This window comes from Hipposideros armiger, unplaced genomic scaffold, assembly GCF_001890085.2.
Source record: "Hipposideros armiger isolate ML-2016 unplaced genomic scaffold, ASM189008v1 scaffold_232, whole genome shotgun sequence".
NCBI classification, from domain to species: Eukaryota; Metazoa; Chordata; class Mammalia; order Chiroptera; family Hipposideridae; genus Hipposideros; species Hipposideros armiger.
The window spans coordinates 2,517,166-2,537,558 of NW_017731582.1; the positions used below are offsets into that span (position 1 = coordinate 2,517,166).

General features: G+C 54.2%; 1 protein-coding gene across 4 annotated transcripts in view; it reads left to right on the top strand.

Annotated features, from left to right (window-relative positions):
• ZBTB17 (zinc finger and BTB domain containing 17) overlaps positions 1-20,387 on the top strand; it is a 29,856-nt gene extending 9,469 nt beyond the window's left edge. For 2 of the 4 annotated variants that reach the window (XM_019654873.1, XM_019654872.1), the window contains 14 exons: positions 12,704-12,910; positions 13,976-14,164; positions 14,417-14,557; positions 14,886-15,011; positions 15,603-15,841; positions 15,918-16,060; positions 16,142-16,442; positions 16,810-16,897; positions 16,986-17,102; positions 17,194-17,314; positions 17,509-17,639; positions 17,953-18,162; positions 18,268-18,357; positions 18,437-18,799. In XM_019654873.1, the coding sequence (XP_019510418.1) occupies positions 12,706-12,910; positions 13,976-14,164; positions 14,417-14,557; positions 14,886-15,011; positions 15,603-15,841; positions 15,918-16,060; positions 16,142-16,442; positions 16,810-16,897; positions 16,986-17,102; positions 17,194-17,314; positions 17,509-17,639; positions 17,953-18,162; positions 18,268-18,357; positions 18,437-18,720 (2,385 nt within the window). In that variant the 5' untranslated portion in view covers positions 12,704-12,705 and the 3' untranslated portion in view covers positions 18,721-18,799. Of the gene's footprint in view, positions 1-12,145; positions 12,169-12,703; positions 12,911-13,975; positions 14,165-14,416; positions 14,558-14,885; positions 15,012-15,602; positions 15,842-15,917; positions 16,061-16,141; positions 16,443-16,809; positions 16,898-16,985; positions 17,103-17,193; positions 17,315-17,508; positions 17,640-17,952; positions 18,163-18,267; positions 18,358-18,436 lie in introns of those variants that run through there. The other 2 variants (XM_019654874.1, XM_019654875.1) reach the window with 2 other exon arrangements.
• Positions 20,388-20,393: the final 6 nt, after the last annotated feature.

The window sequence follows — 20,393 nt, forward strand, 5'->3', positions numbered from 1 at the left end:
GCCTGGCTCAATTCCAAGACAGGAGTTCTTTAGCTGTTTCCCTTCCCTAATTCCCCAACACTGTTCCCCTCCCCCAATTCCCCAATAAAAATCTTAAAAAAAAAAAAAAAGGATGATGGCCAACAGCAACTGTATGAAGTAGAAATTTTTACTACCATCCCCATTTTACAGAAGGAAATTGAGGTGCCGAGATTAAACATTCTTGCCCAAGGTACTTAACTAGCCTGGCTCAATTCCAAGACAGGAGTTCTTTAGCTGAGCCCAGGGAGTCAGTAAACTTCCTAAAGCCATTTGCAGTGCTGCCCCTGTCCCTGCCTCCTGGCCACCCCCCCACACCCCCGGGGGAGGTCTTCAGCTTCATCTCTGCCTGAAAAGGCTACCAGCTGCTTTTCTAGGGGGTTTTAAGTTTTGTACCCTTAAGGAATTATGCTCATAAAGTTTTCCCGAGTGACACATTTCTTTGTGGAAATTACCATAATTTTCCATTTCCCTTATGATTTTTTTTTTCCCCTGTTGAGAAGTTTTGAGTCACCAAGTCTTATAGAAAATGTCTTAAAGGTTTTATGGTAAATAGAAACAAAGGCACTCTGACCTAATGTACATTTTCTTCCTCTCTTCTTCCGTTCCTTTTTATACTTTCTTTGTTTTAAGTTTTGAATAGGTAGTATTTACAACTGGTAAAACCAAAAAATGCAGAAATGATATGCAGTGAAAAGTGTAACTCCTTTCCCCACTTTCCCTTCTCAGAGGGGGTTCCCCTTACCTGTGTCTTGTATACCCCTCCAGAGACTGTTTTCTTTTAAATGTGAGTAAGATGTAGGAATCCCCAGCCTGGGTGTATGGTTTTAGACAAACAGCATGGCCCCACTTCCCCCAGGAAGGGTCGGGGACTAAGTGTTAAGGGACTTTGAGCCACTCCAAGAAGACGTACTTAAAATTTTCCAAGGATGTTATAATATTTAGTGGGAAGGCTGCCTGCACAGGCTCAGAAAGATCCATATGAGTGTGTGTTGGATTCTGGGCACCAGCTAAACCCTCCCAGTGACAGCTGGGGGTGACATTGTGCCATTTTTCACCTCCTGAGGGTCCAGCTCTGTGGGACTCCTTAACTTGTTTTTCTGCTTCTGATCTCCTCCCTCGCCTTTCAGTCTGTTCTCTACGCTAACGCAGCCAGAGTGACCTTCAGAAATGTGAGCCTAACCATGCCCCTCTCTTGCTTAAACCCCTGGCGTGGCTCCCGGCTGCTGAGGATGAACGCAGCTAAATCCTGGTGTGACGGGCTTAACCCTGCATGCCGGCTTCAGCCTGTCTACTCACTCGTTATCTTGTGGTGCTGTCCCCTCCATCCTGTCCCCCTTGTACGTACACCATTCTTTGTCCTGTACCCACCCCATTGCTTATGCTGTCCTCTGCCTGAATGTCCTTTTCATCTTGGGTCATGTGTCATGTTAGATGTGGCTAGAGGGCGCCACCCTTTCAGCACTCAGCGGAGGGTCGTGAGAGTCTGGGTCTTTCTCCCCTGGTAGAAGGTCCTTGAGGGTGGGTGTCAGACAGGCCTGGCCTTAGACGCATTGAGCGGCAGCCCCCAACAGGGCACCTGCACTGGGTCGTGCTCTGCAGTTGACTTTGAAGTACATGTCAGTCCGCTCCACTACCCCTCAGCCCACCAACTACAGAGATTAGACCACAGGATCTGTCCATATTTAACTCGAGTGGGTGGTTCTTCCCAGGCTCTCTGCCCCAAGTCACACAATAGCAAAGCCTGACAGTGGAAGTGTGAAGCCAGACGGGAACAAAGTCTGTGTGCTTTTTTGTCATGCTGGACCAGACTGTGGCTCCTTTGGTTTCTACCGACCGCCTTCCCACGGCTTTGACCCAGAGCCTTGTCGCAGAGTCACTGTGCACTTCACCCATAAACGGAGCTCACTTGCGATAACCTGCTTTGCTCTCTTTTAATTAATTGGTTTTTTTTCTTGTTTGTTTAACCGTGTATCAGTCAGTGACTTGTGTTAGAGAAGTAACATCTAATTCCTTTTTTTTTTTTAAGTTTTTTTTTTAATTGGGGAATTGGGGGAGGGAACAGCGTTGGGGAATCGAGGAAGGGAAACAGACAAGTTGCTGTCCTTTTGTTCTTCAGTCTAGTTGTGGAGGATGTTGCTTCACTGGCCCATGTTGGTATTGTGATCATTGCGCTCTTCCCAGGTGAGGCAGATCAGTCTCCGGCCTCCGGACGGCCGCTCATGGCGGTGCTTGGGCAGCTCACACCCGCAGCCGGCTGCTCATGGTAGCTTAAGGCAGCCCATTGTAGCAGGGGCTGCAGCCTACGCGGTCTCTGGCGACTCACAGCAGCTCAGCTCCAGGTTGGGCTGTTGTTCACCAACTTAGCTGTAGAGGGCACAGTGTCACTGGCCCTCATATGTGGGATCCGAATCAGGGCCCTGCTGCTCAGACCTGGCGTCCCAAGCCAGCTCTTAACCAATAAGCCACTCGGCCGACTCTCTAATTCCATTTTTGCCAGCATTTGTGTAGTGTTTACTGTTATTTATCTTCTTTAATTCTCGTGTGTGTGGTGGTTTTCCTATTTAATGGGTGAGCAGTCCAGAACCCAGAGAAGCTTGCTGAGGCCACCCTGGTAAGATTGTTGGCAGGGTTCAAATGCATGTTCTCTGCTTCTTAGTGCACTGGTCTTGTCTCCTTTTTATCAGTATTCACCCCCATGGCCATCCCATTCCTCCTGTGGCTTTAACCACTGTCTCTGGTGCAGACCTCTGGCTGTAATTGGCCAGCACAGAACTCGTGCTTTTCCTCCACTGACTCTCTGCCCCACCATCATTCCCACCTCAATAAATGGCAGCACCACCGGCCAGTTTCTCAGGCTGAAAATGTGCATGTCATCCTTGACTCCTTTCTTTTTTCCCACAATCCGCATCTACTTGATCAGCTAATGATGTTGGCTGTGCCTGAAAGTATCCCTCCTCTGATACCTTTCCTGCTCCCACCTTGGTGGAAGCCACCTCCATCTCTTGCTTCTCTGCTGGTGTTCCAGTGTCCACTCTTGCCCCCCTGCAGTCACTGTCCTGCTTTCAATCCTCTAGGGGCGTCCCAGTGCACTTAAAAGGAACTCCAGGGCTTGCCGAGTGGCTCAGTTGGTTAAGAGCTCGCTCAAGAGTTTGAGCTCTGAGCAACAGCGGTTCGAGTCCTGGCCTGAGCTGAGTTGCCGCTGAGCTGCCAACAGGTGGCAGGATGCCTCAGCTAAAAAAAAAAAAAAAAAGTTTTTACTCAGCTATAAAGAAGAAAATAGTACCATTTGCAACAATATGGATGGAACTAGAGAACATTATGCTAAGTGAAATAAGTCAGTCAGAGAAAGACAAATACCATATGATCTCACTTATATGTGGATTCTAAAAAACTGAATAAATGAGAAATGTAAACAGAAATAGTCTCAGAGACACAGAGGAAAAACAGGGTTGCTAGTTGGGAGGGGTTGGGGATGAAGGAGAAGGGGAAGGGATTAGACAATACAAATTAGTAACAACAATATTGCCTCAGGGATAGAAAAGACAGTCTGGGGAATATAATCAATAATGTTGTAAATATTTTTTAGGGGGCCAGATGGACTCATGTCTTGTTAGGGAGACCAATTCCTAGTTGGTGTAGAGGCCTGACCACCGCACTGTATTTCTGAAGCTGATGTTGAATAATATTGTATGTCAATTATAATTATATATACATATAGTCATGGGACATGGAGTAGAGTGTGGGAATGGAGTCGATGGAATTGTAATAGATAAGCATGATATCAGGGGTGGGAGGGCAGTAGATGGGGGAGGGGGGTTGTTACTTTGTGAGGGTGAAAAGGAAAACTATTGCATTGTTCTGTACACCTGAAACTAACAATAAAATTAAAAAACAAAAAAGGAACTCCAAAGTCTGACTTGCCTCTCAGACTCTGAGTGATCTCAGCCTCTGCTGCCGCCAACCTCGCTTCCCCTCTCCAGGCACGCTGGCCCCTTTGCCAAGGTCATGCCTGTCTCAGGGCCTTTGCGTTTGCCCTTCCTTGTGTCTGTAACAGCCCCTGGGCTTATAGTGGCATCACTTGCTCTTGCACTTCATTCAGTCTTTGCTTAAATGTCACCTCAGAGAGGTCCTCCTTGACCATTTTCTTAAATATTAAGTAGCCTCTGCCTCTCTGTCTACTTGGCTTGCATTAGTTTCACAGCACTTAATACATGACATTATTATGTCAGTTTATTACCTGTCTTCCCCATTGGCTCAAAGCTCTAATTCAGTACTTAAGACAAGCACAGAATAAGCACTGGCTAAATGTTTGTGAAATTCTTTTTTCAATAATTTAAGGTTACTGTATTTCCTTATATTTGTGAAATTCTTTAGTCTTTTCTCTGCCTCTGTTTCCTAATGAATGGGCTGAGGACTCCCGGATGGGGGAGTGTAGTAATTAGGAGTAGTGGTGCAGCTGTATCACACCACAGTTTTTCTGTATCATGGGGAAGATTTCTCATTTGCGTACGAAGAATTGTTTCTCACATGCATACAGACGTTGTTGTGATTAATAGAATGAAATTCATTTTTCGTAATGGTTTTTGTCTATTCTCAGTTAACAAGCACCAAAAGTACAATTATTATTTCATAAGGGTCCACAGAATATTTAGACCTTGAGTTAGTCATCCCCAAAAAGGCCTGGGATCACCGCTCTGTACCAGGCCTGTCCCCCAACTTGATTTATAACCATTTGAGAGCAAGGTCCTGGAGTAGGTGCTATAAACAGCTGTGAGGAAGAAGTAAGTAGTCCCACCCCGCAGTGAGTCGATTAAACTTGATGGGACAGACGAGGCAACCTACTGGTATAATTTCGTACTGTGTCGGTAGGCGACCACCGCTCAGGGAGCGTGAGGTGGGGTTTGGGGATGTCAGGAGGGTGATCAGACACCACACAAGTCCCACATGTTCTGATTCTGGCTTTTTGGTACGAAGGCCCCTGATGTACCCTGTGTGAAACTTCAGGAGTCCCCAGAGCATGTGCTGGCCTAACGGAGTCTCAGCTGGCATGGGCTCCTGGGATACCGGACAGCACTGTGTTTCGGCTGGCCAGCCTCCCCGCTCAGCCATGACCCAGTGGGGCCCCTTGGGGGTCGGGAAGGGGGATGCCCTCTCCCTCTGCAGACGTGTGGTTAAATCTTAAAGATAGTGGAAGTTGTATAGTTTGAAAAGCAAAGTCAGTACCACAATTTAATTTTATATTTAGATATTATTTTTAGGTTTAAAAAAATCAGCGTGTTTTTTTTTTTCAGTAACACAAACTTCAAAGAAAATACTACCAAATTGTTTTTTTAAAATTTTTATTAAATTTATTGGGCGACAGGGCATCCCAGTCAGGACTCCCTCTCATTTCAAGAGCTGTAACTTTCTGCTCTAATAAAACTATCCTCTGCTACAAACTTTAAAAAAAAAAATATTTTTGGTAAATTTTATATAGGTTTCTAAAGTACAATTCTATAATACATCATCTATCTATTGCATTATGTGTTTACCACCCAAATACTGCTTGGCTGGTAGGATTACATAGAAGGCAGCAGTGACTATTCAGGGTGGAGGCTACTATCCAGTAGAAGATACCAGCTCGGGGCTGTTGGGGAGGGCTAAGTCAGTTTGTATGTTTCTCTAAAGGGGAAATTGATTTAAAGTTTGAGAAACACAAGCTTAATAGAAGAGCTGTGTTTTCTGGGCAAGGAGGAAAGTGCCAGAGGGCTGGTTTTGTTGATGTTTGCCTCTGCCATGTTGCACTGAAAAGGGACAGGTGGTCACACTGGGTGGGTGGCAGGGCTGGGTAGGTAGGGTTCATGTTCTCAAGGCTGGCCTGCTGTGACCTTGCATTTCCTTGGCCTGAGTTTGTGTGTGCTAAGCTATATACAGGAGCCACCTGTATTTCTAGAAAATCAGAAACCCTGAGCAACTGGAAACCACATGGTGTTCCCTCTCACCTGCTTCAGGTGCCTCAAGGCCCCTGGACTTGAGATGGCTGTGTCATGTCCAGACCCGCAGCTGGGCGCCACATGTGCTGGGGACTGGGGGCTGTTGGTCAAGATCAGCGTCTCTTTGTGGTAGACCAGTTGTCCCCTGGCTTCCTGGCTTCCCTCTGTGTGGCAGTTTGGAAACTCTGCCTGCACTTTAGTGCTTGCTAATAACCTGTGTAATATTTCATGTTTGACAGGTGCCCATTTGACTCTGAGATGGAGCGGTGCTCTGTGGACCCACTTAGAGCCCTGGGCAGGCACTCCAGCCCTCACCCGGGAGCACTCTTGGGATTTGACAGAACAGTTGCTCAACATAAAGTGCTTCCCCACCTGAAAAAATCGCTCCGAATGGTTCTTGCCCAGTGCCTTTCCCTTCACTCTCTCCCTCTCAGAATGTTAATTGGGCTCTGGGATTTTTCCAGATTGCATTTAGAAGGAATAATGGGTTATGATTACAACTTCTTAACAAGGTCAAGTCGCTGAATAGTTATTGAGTGCACCCGAGGTGCCCAACATAAAAGGATATGTACAAACCATCTGATAGGGTCTTTGGCCTAAAAAAACACTGTAATCTGCATCTCTGCTTCCTGGTAGCGATGGTTGAGTGCTTAGCATGTGCCAGGCACTGTACCGGCCCTCTGCTGATGTTACCTAGTTGAACCGTGTGACAGATGTGGGAGTAGTCCCATTGGCCCCCCTTTCCTTGAGGAGAAGCTCTGCTGCAGATCACCTGCTAATGTGGTGGGTGGCAGAACCTGGGTCTCGGAGGCAGCAGTGTGGGACTTGGCGCCTAGAGTAATCGTGTTCTCAATGTGTAGGTGACCAGGCTGTGCCATGCCTGACACTGCGTCGCTTGGCATGTTGAAGAGACTCCATAAATGCCATTTCATTGGTACTGGTTGGGATCCGGGACTCGGTTTTTGTTGAACTGAGTAGAGTAGATTTCATGACACAAGGAGAACCCTCTCTTATAGGCAGTCTGTTCACCATGTTTTGGAACTGAAGGATGAATGAGATGGCCAGACCCCCTGAACCCCACTCCTGTGAGCCTTTGCGGTTCATTCGGCTCCACTGAAACCTGAGGTTCAGGTCTCACAAAGCCCCCGCGAGGGCTGTTAGGAGCTGACCTGGTTTTTTGCATAGATTGAGTGTGGTACCTCACTTTTTTCTTATTAAGTTAAATTTTGAGATATGTCCCCAAACAAAAGTACATGAAATGTACACATTTAGTTTAAATAATAAATCTAGGTGTAGCCAAGTAAAGAAATAGAACACTTCCAGGGTCCTGATTGCCCTTCCTCCCACGGAGAGAACCATTATCCTCAATTGTTTTGTTACTCATTCCCTTTTTAGAGTTACCATCTGTATCAGTTATCTCTTGCTGTAAACAAACCATCAGCAGTTTATTTCTCCCAGTTTTGTGGGTTGACTGGGTAGGGGTTTTTGTTCCACGAGGTGTTGAGGTCATTCACGTGACAGCATTCGGCTCTTAGCTGGGCCGGAAGGTCTAAGAAAGTGTCTCTCTCATATTGGAGGCTTGGTGCTGTCGGCCGGGGCATCTCGGTTCTTCACGTGGCCTCTGAACGTTGTTGGTCTTTCCTCCGGGGACCCCCCGTATGTCCTATTTCTCCAACAAGAGAGCCTGGTCATTCCTAGAGTTGGGCCGCTGGATTCCAAGAAAGCCAAGCAGAATCTTCCAGACCTCTGGAGGGTCAGGCCTGGAAATGGTGCAGTCACTGCGTCCTGTTGGTCAGAGTCGTCACAGGGCCACCCAGAGTCAGGTGGCAGCTCAGAGCAGGTGCAGTTGGCTCTGATGGGAATGGCAGGGATTGTTGGTGGGCGGCCAGCTCGGAGACTGGTTCCCATGCCATCCTTGCCCGAATGGCTTAGTGGGGCCTGTTTGGAATCACTGCAGGGGGTCCCCAGGCACCTCACTTTTTCATTCCCAAATGAATGCCTTGTGAGGCAGGCCCTGGCTGTGTGTCCAGCCAGGCTATTGGTCATCAGGGGAGCATCCCAGCTGTGACACTGAGGTCTGCCCCTTTAATGAAGAACAGCTGAGCAGCTGGCTGGGTCACGGGCAGGGTGCCCAATTGCAGCCAGGAGTCTGTGGGAAGATTAGGCCCGTCTCTGAGTGGGCAAGTCGTGTGCCCGTTTATGGCTTTTAATATTCTGTATCTGACCTGAGGACTTGGGACTCACTGGGTTGTGTGGTCTTGTTCTGTTTGTGTCTTCTGTAGTTCTGAGTTTTTAGGGTCTTTCTTAGAAGTAGCTTTAACTAAGGCCCACATTTATTGTCCTTCCAGCAAGATGAAGTAAGGAGGGTGGGACCTGGATCCCACACTCGGGCTTGAGTGAAGGGTACCACACACCACGGGTAGAGCCGGTGGAAACTCACAGTGGTGATGAGAAGCAGACTGGCTGCTGAGCTCATTACGGTGTTTAAAGCCTCAGACAGGGACCCCTCATCACGTGCACTCAGGACGGCCAGCTCCCACCTCCCTGCCCGTGGCGCCCAGTTGTCCCACTGTGTGGCCCAGGCAGGTGCATCATTTTCCTGGATGCCTCTAAGCTTTGCCACATCCTGGTGGGTTCCTGTCCCTGCAGAGTATAAAAGAGGATGCAGGAGGCAGTGGGAGGATTGCCGTGATCTTTCTAGAGCATTTCACGTAGGTTTAGAGGTGGGCTACCACCTGATTCTCGTCAGCCTTTCTGCGGGAAGTACCACGTCAGCTGGCCCCTCACCTGCTCAGCGCATCACCTGGGGCAGAGAAGGCGATGTCGGAGTTGTTTTGCAGGCAGCCAGCTGGTGGTGAGAGCTAGCTGGAAGACAGCCTGGGGCATCTGAGCCCCACTTGCCCTGGGGGTGTGCGTGTGCCCGCGATGATAAATCCACAGTGACGCTGACAGTGTCTCTGTGGGCGACACCATTTAGAGCTTGGCAAAGCCCCCCAGGGCTGCGCTCACACTCCCTGTGGGGCTGATCACAGGAATGGGCTCTGAGCATATGTTAAGTGCTGCTTATCTATTTATGGAAAGGGCCTTTTTCTTTCCTTCCTTGTAGGCCCTCTCCTTCCCCTTTTGCCTCTTCCTCTATCTCTTGGTCCTCTCCCCGTGTCTTCTCTCTTCCTTTTCTTTCTTTGATTGTGTCAGAGCAGATGCTCTGTTAGGAGTATTTCTCTGTTGGAATGGCTTCGCAGGCTGCCTCAGAGGAATTCGGGCCCCTGGGTTTTTCCTCCGGCACCCACATTTGGGGAGGAGCCACTTCTGGGCGGGCATCTCCTATCGGAAGAGTGCGGGTTAGCATTGGGTGGAAAACATTACTCATGGCACACAGCTGCTCTCCTGTGTGTGGGCGGACAGGGGACTCGGAGGTGCCGAGCCAGCATCCACCCTCTCCCAGGGACCTTTACCAGCCTTCCCCCAAGGCCTCTGAAAACGAGAGCTCCTGCCTTGTGCCCAGGAGAGCTGGGCTTCGCTGCCCTTCCCTAGAAGCTCTGGGCTGTGTGGCAGCCTTGGGTCCCTAACCTTTGAGCCGGCAGCCCCTCCACCCTGTTGGCTAGGAGTCTTTTCTCACCTTTATCTCCCCTGCAGGTCAGATGGATTTATGGCTGGAGGGTTCTGCTTTCGCCAGGCTCCAGCTAAGGGGTGCTGGGAAGAACTCTGTACCTCCAGGGGTTCAGCTAATGCTCCCCAGTTGTTTCTGAGCTAGGAGATATTTCCTCCCAGCTCAGTTTTTGGGTTGGCTCCTGGTAAAGCTGAGGGAGCCAGGCCCACTGCCAAGACGGAAGGGTTTGCGCCTGACTTGAAAGGGCTCGTTCTGAAGCTGATTGAGGATTCGGCCCTGGTGGGCCCTCCCTTTCTGCACTTGGGAGGTATTTCACCTGGGGCTCCTGAGGACATAGAGGGTGACTGGTGATTGGGACTCAGAGGCCGCCCACACACACATGCACACACCTGTCTGCCCTTGTGGCTTTTTCCACAGCTGAGAGGAGTCAGCCCTGGGGATGAGCTGGCCCGTCCGCTCCTTGCTCCTGCCTGTTTCTGTTTACACTGTGTCTGGTGTGTCCTCTCTTCAGGTCCCAGGCCTCCCTGGGTGTTTAGCTCACGGACTGGACATTGGTTCTTTTCCATGTTCTCCCAAAACCTCTCTTTTAGCTTTTACCTGCTCAGGAACAGAGCAGCCAAAATTCTCCCTTGCATTCCTTCAGGTCATAAATGGGAACTTGCTTTTTCCGGGGATTGACGATCGAGAGAAGGATGCCTTTAGGAGGTGTCCTGTGCCAGTGTCGGCCTTTGCTTGGTGGCTCCGTGCTGCTGCTGCTGCTGGTTTGGCTCGGGAGGTGGTTGTCCAGACACGGAGTGCCCACGCTGTCTCCTACCTTACCTCTTGACTCCGGTGCTGGCCTCTGGCCCTTCCTGCTTATTCTTTAGAGCCCCAGCCACAGGCCCTTACGATATGACAGAGTATTACTGAGAGGCCCAAGAAGTCGAGCCTCTGTCTGGGAGCTTGTAAGTGGAGGCTGGGACCAAAGGACAGTCCTGAGATGTTGGAGGGAGAGAAAGGGTGTTTCCGGGTCCCCAGCAGCGGCAACTCTGGACTCACGACTCAGAGGCTGGCACCCTGTGACACGTGGCCTGTTGCCACTTCCATATTCCCCCTTACTTGATGGAGTACTGCTCACCTACCATGTGACGTCCCCTAGCTCAGCAAATACATAGGCCCCCCTTTTCTTTTTTTAAAGATTTTTAATTGGGAAATTGGGGGAGGGGAACAGCATTCGGGAATCAGGGGAGGGTAACAGACAAGTTGCTGTCGTTTTGTTCTTCAGTCTAGTTGTGGAGGACGTTGCTTCACTGGCCCAAGTTGGCACCATCATTGTGCTCTTCCCAGGTGAGGCAGATCAGTCACTGGCTTCTGGACGGCCGCTCATTGCGGCTGCTGGCCGCTCATGCTGGCCGCTGGCTACCCACGGTAGCCCATGGCAACCCACTGCCACAGGGACTGCAGCCTACGCCGTTGCCGTGACTCACAGCAGTCCAGCTCCAGGTTGAGCTGTTGTTCAGCATCTTAGCTGTAGAGGGCAGTGTCACTGGCCCTCATATGTGGGATCTGAACCGGGGCCCTCTGGCGTCCCAAGCCAGCTCCCAACCAACGCGCCACTCGGCCGGCCCCATAGGGCCACTTTTGAAAAGTTCCCAGACACCACGGGCGAGTGAGTGGGCTGGCTTTGTGTCCCTCAAAGCTGATCTGTGCTGCCTAAGCCATGTGTGTGCGAGGAGTCAGGGTGTGTGGCTTTTGAGGTGGCTCATCACAGCCAGAAAAGCCATACATGGTCACTGCAGCTCCAGGGCTACAGCTTGGTGACTCACCCCCAAGAGGCTGATGTAACAGGGGAACAGCCAGTGAGGGGCTACTGAAACCTGGGGGCTGGGAGCCTCAAAGTGCCCTCCTCATCAGCCCAGAACCAGCCTGGGGCAGCTCTGAGCAGACCGGCCTCAGAGAAGATTCTGGAAGAGCTGGGAGAGAAGCCACTGCCACTGTGATTGGATTCTGGGCCAGGGTGGGACAGTCTGGCACTGTCGGATCTCTTATCATGTGGTCCCAGGGCATTTACTTTTATTTTGAAATTGGCTCTTTCTCAAAAGGAGGACTTGCTTATTTTCCCTAGAAAATGCTGGCATGAGACTGGCTGGTGTGGTGTTGAGGGGGAGGGGAGAGCTATTTCAGATACTTATTTAGTCATGGCTTGTGCAGTTCATGCTCACTGGGCACCAGGCCATGGAATTTTTCTGAGCACTTTTACTTGAGACAGTTGTGGGATTTCCAGGCATTAAGTGGGGCCTTTGACAGAGAAACTGCAGCCAGGCCAACAGCTCTTGGGGTCAGGATCAGAGTTCATTCTTTCTCCAGGGACAGCCTGGAGGTTTCTGGAGGCAAAGGACTCCCCAGCTTTATGTAGTTCCCTGAGCCTGTGAATCAGAGAGAGGGAGGGAGGGAAGGAGGGAGGGGGAGAGAGAGGGAGAGGGAGAGGGAGAGGGAGAGGGGGAGAGGGAGAGGGGGAGAGAGGGAGAGGGAGAGAGAGAGAGACACACACGAATGGAGAACCTTCTGGAGAGCTCAGCCCGGACTGTGGGTACCGCAGGAAAGGGACCGACTCCTAAAACGCTGAGTATGACACATCTCCATTCCCACCACACATTTCACCTGTGCATGACAGAATTAGAAAAATAAGGACAAAATAGAAAGGTTTTCCTAAAGCCATGTGTATCCAATTGAAAGATCTGTCCTTTATTCAAAGATTGTCATAAATTCTTTTTGTAAAAAATGTTAAACTGACCATGTTTTTTGTAAAAACGCTGATAGTAATCAGTGTTTGCTTTTTGACTTTTTAATGTCATTACCTGGCAAGATACAAGGATGGCTGTTTTGTGTTGGCCCCTCAATGCTTCGTTTGGGGAACGTTCCTGGCCAGTGAACCCAGGGATCTAGGAGCCTCTGGTCGGCCTTGGCTTACAGAGGGCTAGCTGGAGTTGTTTGCCCTCCATGGACTTGTTTTAATCCTCCTTGTCTCCCTGCACCTCTCACCTGGGAGTGCTGGGGCTGTGTCCAGGCTGACCGGCGTCCCTTCTCCATGCTAACACGAAGGCCCTTTGGCTCTCCCCAGCCATGGATTTCCCCCAGCACAGCCAGCACGTCTTGGAGCAGCTGAACCAGCAGCGGCAGCTGGGGCTTCTGTGTGACTGCACTTTTGTGGTGGATGGTGTTGACTTTAAGGCCCACAAGGCGGTGCTGGCAGCTTGCAGCGAGTACTTCAAGATGCTCTTCGTGGACCAGAAGGATGTGGTGCACCTGGACATCAGTAACGCGGCAGGTACCCCGCTGGTTGAGGGCCGGAAGCGGTGGCTGACCCTGTGCCATGCCAGGCCCTCCTGACACAGCCCCTGCCCCCCTGGGAGCAGCACCTTCAGGCTGTGGGGTGCGCCAGGCCTCCCACACAGGACCCATGAGTGTGTGGGTACCAAGTTCCTACCACGTTTTGGGGGCCTGTTGTGGCAGAGCGGGTGGCAAGGGGAGAACTGGCAGGAAGGGCCGATGATGAACTCCAGGCGTGAACACGGGACAAGCTCATCAGGAGGGACAGCACAGGTGGGCTCGGAGCCCCCAGCCCCTTCCCCTTCCATCGCTGGATCGGTCTGAACCCCCTATTCCAGTGCTCACCATGATGGGGTGGCAAGGGCTGGGGCCGGGAGGGCTGGCAGGAAGGCCCTGGGGTTGAGGAAGGAAATGGCGGTCATCATTTTGGGCTCCCAACCCAGAATGGCGTGCCGTGCCGTGAGAAGGTCGGGCAAGGTCATGTTGTCCCATTTTGTAGATGTGGAAACTGAGACCCAAAGAGATCAGGTGACTGGCCTGGAGGTCAGAGAGAGAGTTTGTGGCAGAGCCCTGATGAAAGCCGGTGCGGACACACTGGTTGGAGTGTCCTCCGGTAGTGAAGTGGTTAGTGGCAGGGTAGAGAGTGTACAAGGGTGGGCATTTACACCCTCTCCTCCATGCAGGGAGGGCTTTCACACCCTCTGTCCTCCATTTAATCCTCTGTTCTCTGTGCAGGGAGGGCTTTCATACCCTTTGTCCTCCGTGTAGGGTGTGTGTTCACACCCTCTGTCCCCCATGTAGGGTGAGCATGGCGTTCACACCCTGTCTTCCATGCAGGGTGCACTTCACACCCTGTCCTCTGTGGGTGTATCCCTGTTCAGAAGTTGTCTGGGCTGAGTCCACAGGTTGCCTGCCTCTCTGCCAGCACAGGAGATGGGGAGATGGTGGCCTGCCACTGTGCTTTTCACAAGTCCATGGACCCCGCCGCCGAGTGGAGCGGCTGGCAGGCTGCTGGCGCCAGGCCTTGAGGTGGGTCTGTGATGGCTGTCTGTGTCCTTGGCAGGCCTGGGGCAGGTGCTGGAGTTTATGTACACGGCCAAGCTGAGCCTGAGCTCTGAGAACGTGGACGATGTGCTGGCTGTGGCCAGCTTCCTGCAGATGCAGGACATCATCACGGCCTGCCACGCCCTAAAGTCGCTCGCTGAGCCGGCCACCAGCCCCGGGGAGAATACGGAGGCCTTGGCCGTGGAAGGTAAGATTATTGGCAGGCATTCCTGAGCAGGTGGCTTTTGATGGGATCTCTGCCTCTGACCCTCCATCCGTGTTGCCTCTCTGGGTCTCAGTTTCCTCCTCTGGCCTTGCCTGCGTTCTGGGGTGCTGGTGAGGGTTAGCGGCAGCAAAGTCTGAGAAAGGCTCTGGCAGGAGCCCTTCGCCCCCACCCCCAGCTTCTCTAAGAGGCGGGCATTTGATGGGAAATGGCAGGTCTGTCCCGTTTCATTTCTAGGAGGGGACAGGAGAGCCAAAGAGGAGAAGGCTGCTACTACTACACTGAGCGGACTGGACTCAGCCGGAGGCAGTCCACCCACGGGCCCAGGCAGAGAGCCCAAAGAGGAGCGAGGCGGCCAGGCTGAGAGTGCGGCCAGTGGTGAGTTGTGACGCTGAGGACCAGCCCGCTGTCCCATCACCTCCCAGCAGCCTGGGCCCCAGTGCAGTGAGGGGCTTCCTTGGGAGGCTCCTGGGGCTGAGAAGAAGGGGGCATAGGCAGCTACACCCCTTGAGTTCAGGTTACCCAGAAGGACCCACTGTTGGTTTTGGGGTTTCTGTTCCAGCCAGAGCAGAGGCACAAGCAGCCTGAGCTTAGATGTGCTGGCCCCACCCCGAGCCAGAGCCACTACCAGGATCCTAGTTCAGGAGAGCCATCTGGGCCCTAGAGAGTCTCAGTCCAGCCTCCGATGTCCCCATCTCCACCCCAGGTGCAGAGCAGACGGAGAAGGCTGATGCCCCCCGGGAGCCACCGCCAGTAGAGCCCAAGCCTGACCCCACGAGTGGCATGGCTGCTGCTGAGGCCGAGGCTGCCTTGTCAGAGAGCTCGGAGCAAGGTACCTCCACCGAGCCCTGGCCAATGCCCACTCGTGTCCCCCCCCAGGTCCCTCTCCTCGTACCTTCAACTGACCCCAGTCTAAGCCACCCTTTCACTTCAGCTTTTGGATCGACATCTTTTCTGATTCTCGAATTTGGACATCAGTTTCTTGGTTGTGCACCCTGCCCGTGCTTCCCATTAGCCCAGAAGCGCTGCTGACACAGGGCTGGCACGTCTGACCAGGTGCAGAGCACCATAAGGGAGCCTTGCAGCCCACAGCCTCCGCCCCCCGCCCACCCCTAGCCCTTGTTGGCTGACGGCGCCTTTCCTGCTGCACAGCCCGCTGGGGACCCCTGTAGCCTGCTGCATCTTCCCAGCAACAGGTGTCCTGGTCAGCAGTCCCCCCCTGGTGCTGCCCTGACCAGTGCTGGGACCATTTATCAGTGGCGCCCAGACATTGCCAGGCCCCTGCTAGGTGCCCACGTAGAGACGGGGGTGTGTGCCGAGATGACGTGGCCAGTCCTGGCGTTTGCCTGACTCTGAGGTCACTTCCCTGTGGAGGCACCCTCTGCCCTCCCAGGCGCCTCAGTTCCTGCCCTTCTCCTGGCAGAAATGGAGGTGGAGCCAGCCAGGAAAGGAGAAGAGCGAGAAGAGGAGGATACTGTGCCTACTATGGTCAAGGAAGAGGGGCCGCAGCTGGAGAAGGGAGAGGCCCCCGAGGAGAGCGAGGAGTCGGCCAGCACGGACTCAGGCCAGGAGCTGGGCGCAGAGGCCCGGGGCCTGCGCCCGGGTACCTACGGTGACCGCACAGAATCGAAGGCCTATGGCTCGGTCATCCACAAGTGCGAGGTGAGGCCGCCCCGCCCCCCGCCCCGCCCCCGGTCCTCGTCCCACCCCCTCACTCCCGCTTTCCCGCGCCCTGCAGGACTGTGGGAAGGAGTTCACGCACACCGGGAACTTCAAGCGGCACATCCGCATCCACACAGGCGAGAAGCCCTTCTCGTGCAGCGAGTGCAGCAAGGCCTTCTCCGACCCAGCCGCCTGCAAGGCCCACGAGAAGACGCACAGGTACGTCCGGCGCCCCGCCCGGCTGCGCGTCCCCGCGGGCCTCGGACCCCAGCGACCCCTCCTCTCCCTCCCGCCCTCCAGCCCGCTGAAGCCCTACGGCTGCGAGGAGTGTGGCAAGAGCTACCGGCTCATCAGCCTGCTGAACCTGCACAAGAAGCGGCACTCGGGCGAGGCGCGCTACCGCTGCGAGGACTGCGGCAAGCTCTTCACCACGTCGGGCAACCTGAAGCGGCACCAGCTGGTGCACAGCGGCGAGAAGCCCTACCAGTGCGACTACTGCGGCCGCTCCTTCTCCGACCCCACGTCCAAGATGCGCCACCTGGAGACGCACGACACCGACAAGGAGCACAAGTGCCCGCACTGCGACAAGAAGTTCAACCAGGTGTGTGGGCGCCGCCCCAGCGGGGGCCCAGGCCCCGTGCGCGGGGGGCGCGCGGCAGAGGCAGCCGCCGGCGCGAGGACCCAGGCTTGGTGGGAGAAGTAGGTGGCCGAGTGGAAAGTGACCCTCCCGGGGGACGGCGCCCTGGATGGGAAGGCAGGCGAAGTCAGGGTGGGCTCTGGACCAGAAAGAAGTGGGGCGGGGATGGTGTCCGTCCCGCTGCTGGGACCTGGAATGCCCCCGGCCTCGGGAGAGGTGCAGCTAGCCGCAGGCCCCGGGCAGGACCAGAGGCGGTCGCTCCCTGCCGGGAGAGCTGCTGAGACCCAAGGCCGGTTCCTGCTGGGTGACGTCTGACCGCCGCCCGGCACAGGTGGGGAACCTGAAGGCGCACCTGAAGATCCACATCGCCGACGGGCCCCTCAAGTGCCGCGAGTGTGGGAAGCAGTTCACCACCTCAGGTAGGGCCAGGCTGCCCGGCCGCCCCGCGCCCCCCCGCTCCTCAGCCACGTCGTGGCGCCCACGCCAGGCCCCCCTCGGTCTCCTCAGGGAACCTTAAGCGGCACCTCCGGATCCACAGCGGGGAGAAGCCCTATGTGTGCATCCACTGCCAGCGGCAGTTTGCCGACCCCGGCGCCCTGCAGCGGCACGTCCGCATCCACACGGGTGGGTGAGCACGCCCAGGGGGCCTGGGGCCGGGCCGGGCGCCGGGGGCGGCGGGGGCCCCAACGCCTTCTCCTGCCCCCCCCCCCCCCAGGTGAGAAGCCGTGCCAGTGCGTGATGTGCGGCAAGGCCTTCACGCAGGCCAGCTCCCTCATCGCGCACGTGCGCCAGCACACCGGCGAGAAGCCCTACGTCTGCGAGCGCTGCGGCAAGAGGTCCTGCCCCGGCCGGCCAAGGGGGTTGGAACACAGACTAGGGCTCGGTGGGGGAACCCGGCCGACTGCTGCCCAATCCCGCATAGATCCGGGGTCCCCTTCAGTCTAGAAGACGAGGCAGGAGGCCCAGCCCATCTCCCCTGGGAACAGGCTTGGGCAGTTCAGTGCCGACCCCTCCCTCTGCGGCCCTACAGATTCGTCCAGTCCAGCCAGTTGGCCAATCACATTCGCCACCATGACAACATCCGCCCCCATAAGTGCAGCGTGTGCAGCAAGGCCTTCGTGAACGTGGGGGACCTGTCCAAGCACATCATCATTCACACTGGTGAGCATGTACCCGCCTGCCCAGCCCCCCGTCCCAAGCCCTGCTCTGGGTGGAGGTGGTGGGAAGGGAGGTACCCCCAGATTCCAGCCTTGGGTGCTCACACTTGCCGTTAAGTGGCTTTGAAGGCAGTTATGAGGACCCCACTTCCTTAAGAGCTTCCAGGAGGTGCAGGGGCCCCTGGAGGCTTCTGTGCAGCTCTGGGGGCTGCCCCAGAGCACTTCCTATTGGAAAAGACAGGGCTGCTGGGGGAGCTGGAGGCCACTGAGGTCCCCCCTCCCCCAATGGCAGGAGAGAACCTTGCCTCCCCCCCCAGGAGAGAAGCCTTATCTGTGTGACAAGTGTGGTCGCGGCTTCAACCGGGTGGACAACCTGCGCTCCCATGTGAAGACTGTGCACCAGGGCAAGGCAGGCATCAAAATCCTGGAGCCAGAAGAGGGTGGTGAGGTCAGCGTGGTCACTGTTGATGACATGGTGACGTTGGCCACCGAGGCACTGGCAGCAACAGCCGTCACTCAGCTCACAGGTGCGGGTTAGGGGCAGCAGAGGGTGGTCACGGGCACCTTGCCTCTGGGTTGGCCCTGAAGGGGCAGGTGCCTCTGGCCTTAGGCCCTGCTGATTCTGCCCACAGTGGTACCAGTGGGGGCTGCTGTGACTGCCGATGAGACGGAAGTACTTAAAGCCGAGATCAGCAAGGCTGTGAAGCAAGTACAAGAAGAAGGTGAGGAGGCTGCCCAGGGCGCGCAAGCTGGTGGGCCGCAGGGTCCTGCCCACCCTGACTGTGGCACCCACCTCCACAGATCCCAACACCCACATCCTCTATGCCTGTGACTCCTGTGGGGACAAGTTCCTGGATGCCAACAGCCTGGCCCAGCATGTGCGGATCCACACAGCGCAAGCACTGGTCATGTTCCAGACGGATGCGGACTTCTACCAGCAGTACGGGCCAGGCAGCACGTGGCCGGCCGGGCAGGTGCTGCAGGCTGGGGAACTGGTCTTCCGTCCTCGGGATGGGGCCGATGGCCAGCCCACTCTGGCAGAGACACCCCCCACAATCCCAGAATGTCCACCGCCTGCCGAGTGAGCAGGCATCCTTCCTCCTGACTGTTTATTTAAGGATGGGTGGCCCCATTCCCTAGAGAATAAATTTGATTATTTTCTAATTCTGACTATAGCTCCCTGTGAGGATGGGGTGGGGAGCTGGCAGCTGTGGCTGATGTCCCAGAAAGGCTGCTCCACCCAAAGACCAGCCAGCTGAGACCTGCTTCTTGGGAATGCCAGGCTGTCCCTTCTGCAGAATGAGACTGGAGCCCTAGGATCTTTCTAGAAGCAAGCTGGCTGCTTTGCCTGAGTCAGTGCAGGCAGCACACACGGGGCCAGAGCACGTGGCTCCATTGCACCCCATCCCCTCATCCAGTCTCCTTTGGAGGCTTTTTCACCTGTTCACCTTGAGGACCCCACCTCCCCTATCTGCCATGGACCTCAGCTGTGACCCTGCTCCCTCTCTGCCTAGGGGTTGGGAACTGAGCCAGCAGGAGCTGGTCATACTGCTTACCGGGATCCAAGCAACCCAGAGAGCCCAGCTGGAGCCATTCAGCCAGAGTAGCTAGGTGGCAGAGAGCCCGGCCCAACAGGCCACGGGCCTGGTTCTAGTGGGCTTGGAACAGCAGCTGGATTCTGCACTCACTTCACAGTAACCCTGGCCTGAGGATCAAGGCCAACCCAGTGCCATGTTTTGGGAATACTTACTTGCCCTGAATCAATGGAATTGCTCCCACCAGTCGGAGGGCCTGGAAGAACAGTGAGCAACCAGAAGCTCTGATGGGGAGGTGGGGGACACGGCACCATGCACACTAGGAGCTGCCTGCAGGGGAACCTAAGATGCCCTCTCTGCCCCTTTTCCGCAGTTCGCCCCCAGCAGCTGTAATCCCTAAGAGATGGTGCCTTCTTGCACCGAAAGTATAGGTCTGCCTGGAGGAGCCCCTTGGATATTGCAAGTGAGACCACCAACTCCATGGCCCCTGTTCCCATCCCCGCTTAATCCCCCAGCCTGTAGTTCATGCAGCTGCGGGGGGAGCCTGGTCTGCCGCTCCATCCTGTTAGCAGCTACAGAACACCGTCAGGCCAGGCTGTGCCATTGCCATTGTGCCACTGCTGCCAGCACCGTCACTGGAGTTGAGGAAGGGGCAAGAGACGACACCAAAGCTCACTCAAAGGTTTCTGAGTTTGCTTGAGGGGGTGGTTTTACCTGTATCCAAATTTGAAGTGCCTTCCACATTATCCAGGAATCAGTTTGGTCCTTGAAGTGTCAGATATTTACAACGTAGCACTGAAAACTGGTTCAAGTCAGTCTGTAACGAAAATCTCTTGAACAAGTTAAAATGATCTTTGGGGAGATTAAGTGGCAGAAAGGAAATAGGTCCTATATACAGACTGGGGGTGTGAGTAGGGGGAGAAAACAAAAGTGAGATGAGAGCTAGCTATTCCTCATAAGCCAAGGACACTTGGTCCTGCCACCCAAGTGACAATCACATCCACACTTGACATGTTTTGTATTTTTTAATAAAGTTTGTAATCCAATGGACACACAAAACAAAACTGTGCTGAGAAAAACAGTTTCATAAATTAATAAGTGTTAGGAAGTTGAGGGGAGAGGTCAAGGTCACAGGAAAAGGGAAGCCAGTCTTTTTTGTACAGTCTGTGTGTGTGTGTGTGTGTGTGTGTGTGTGTGTGTGTGTGTGTGTGTGTGTGTGTGTG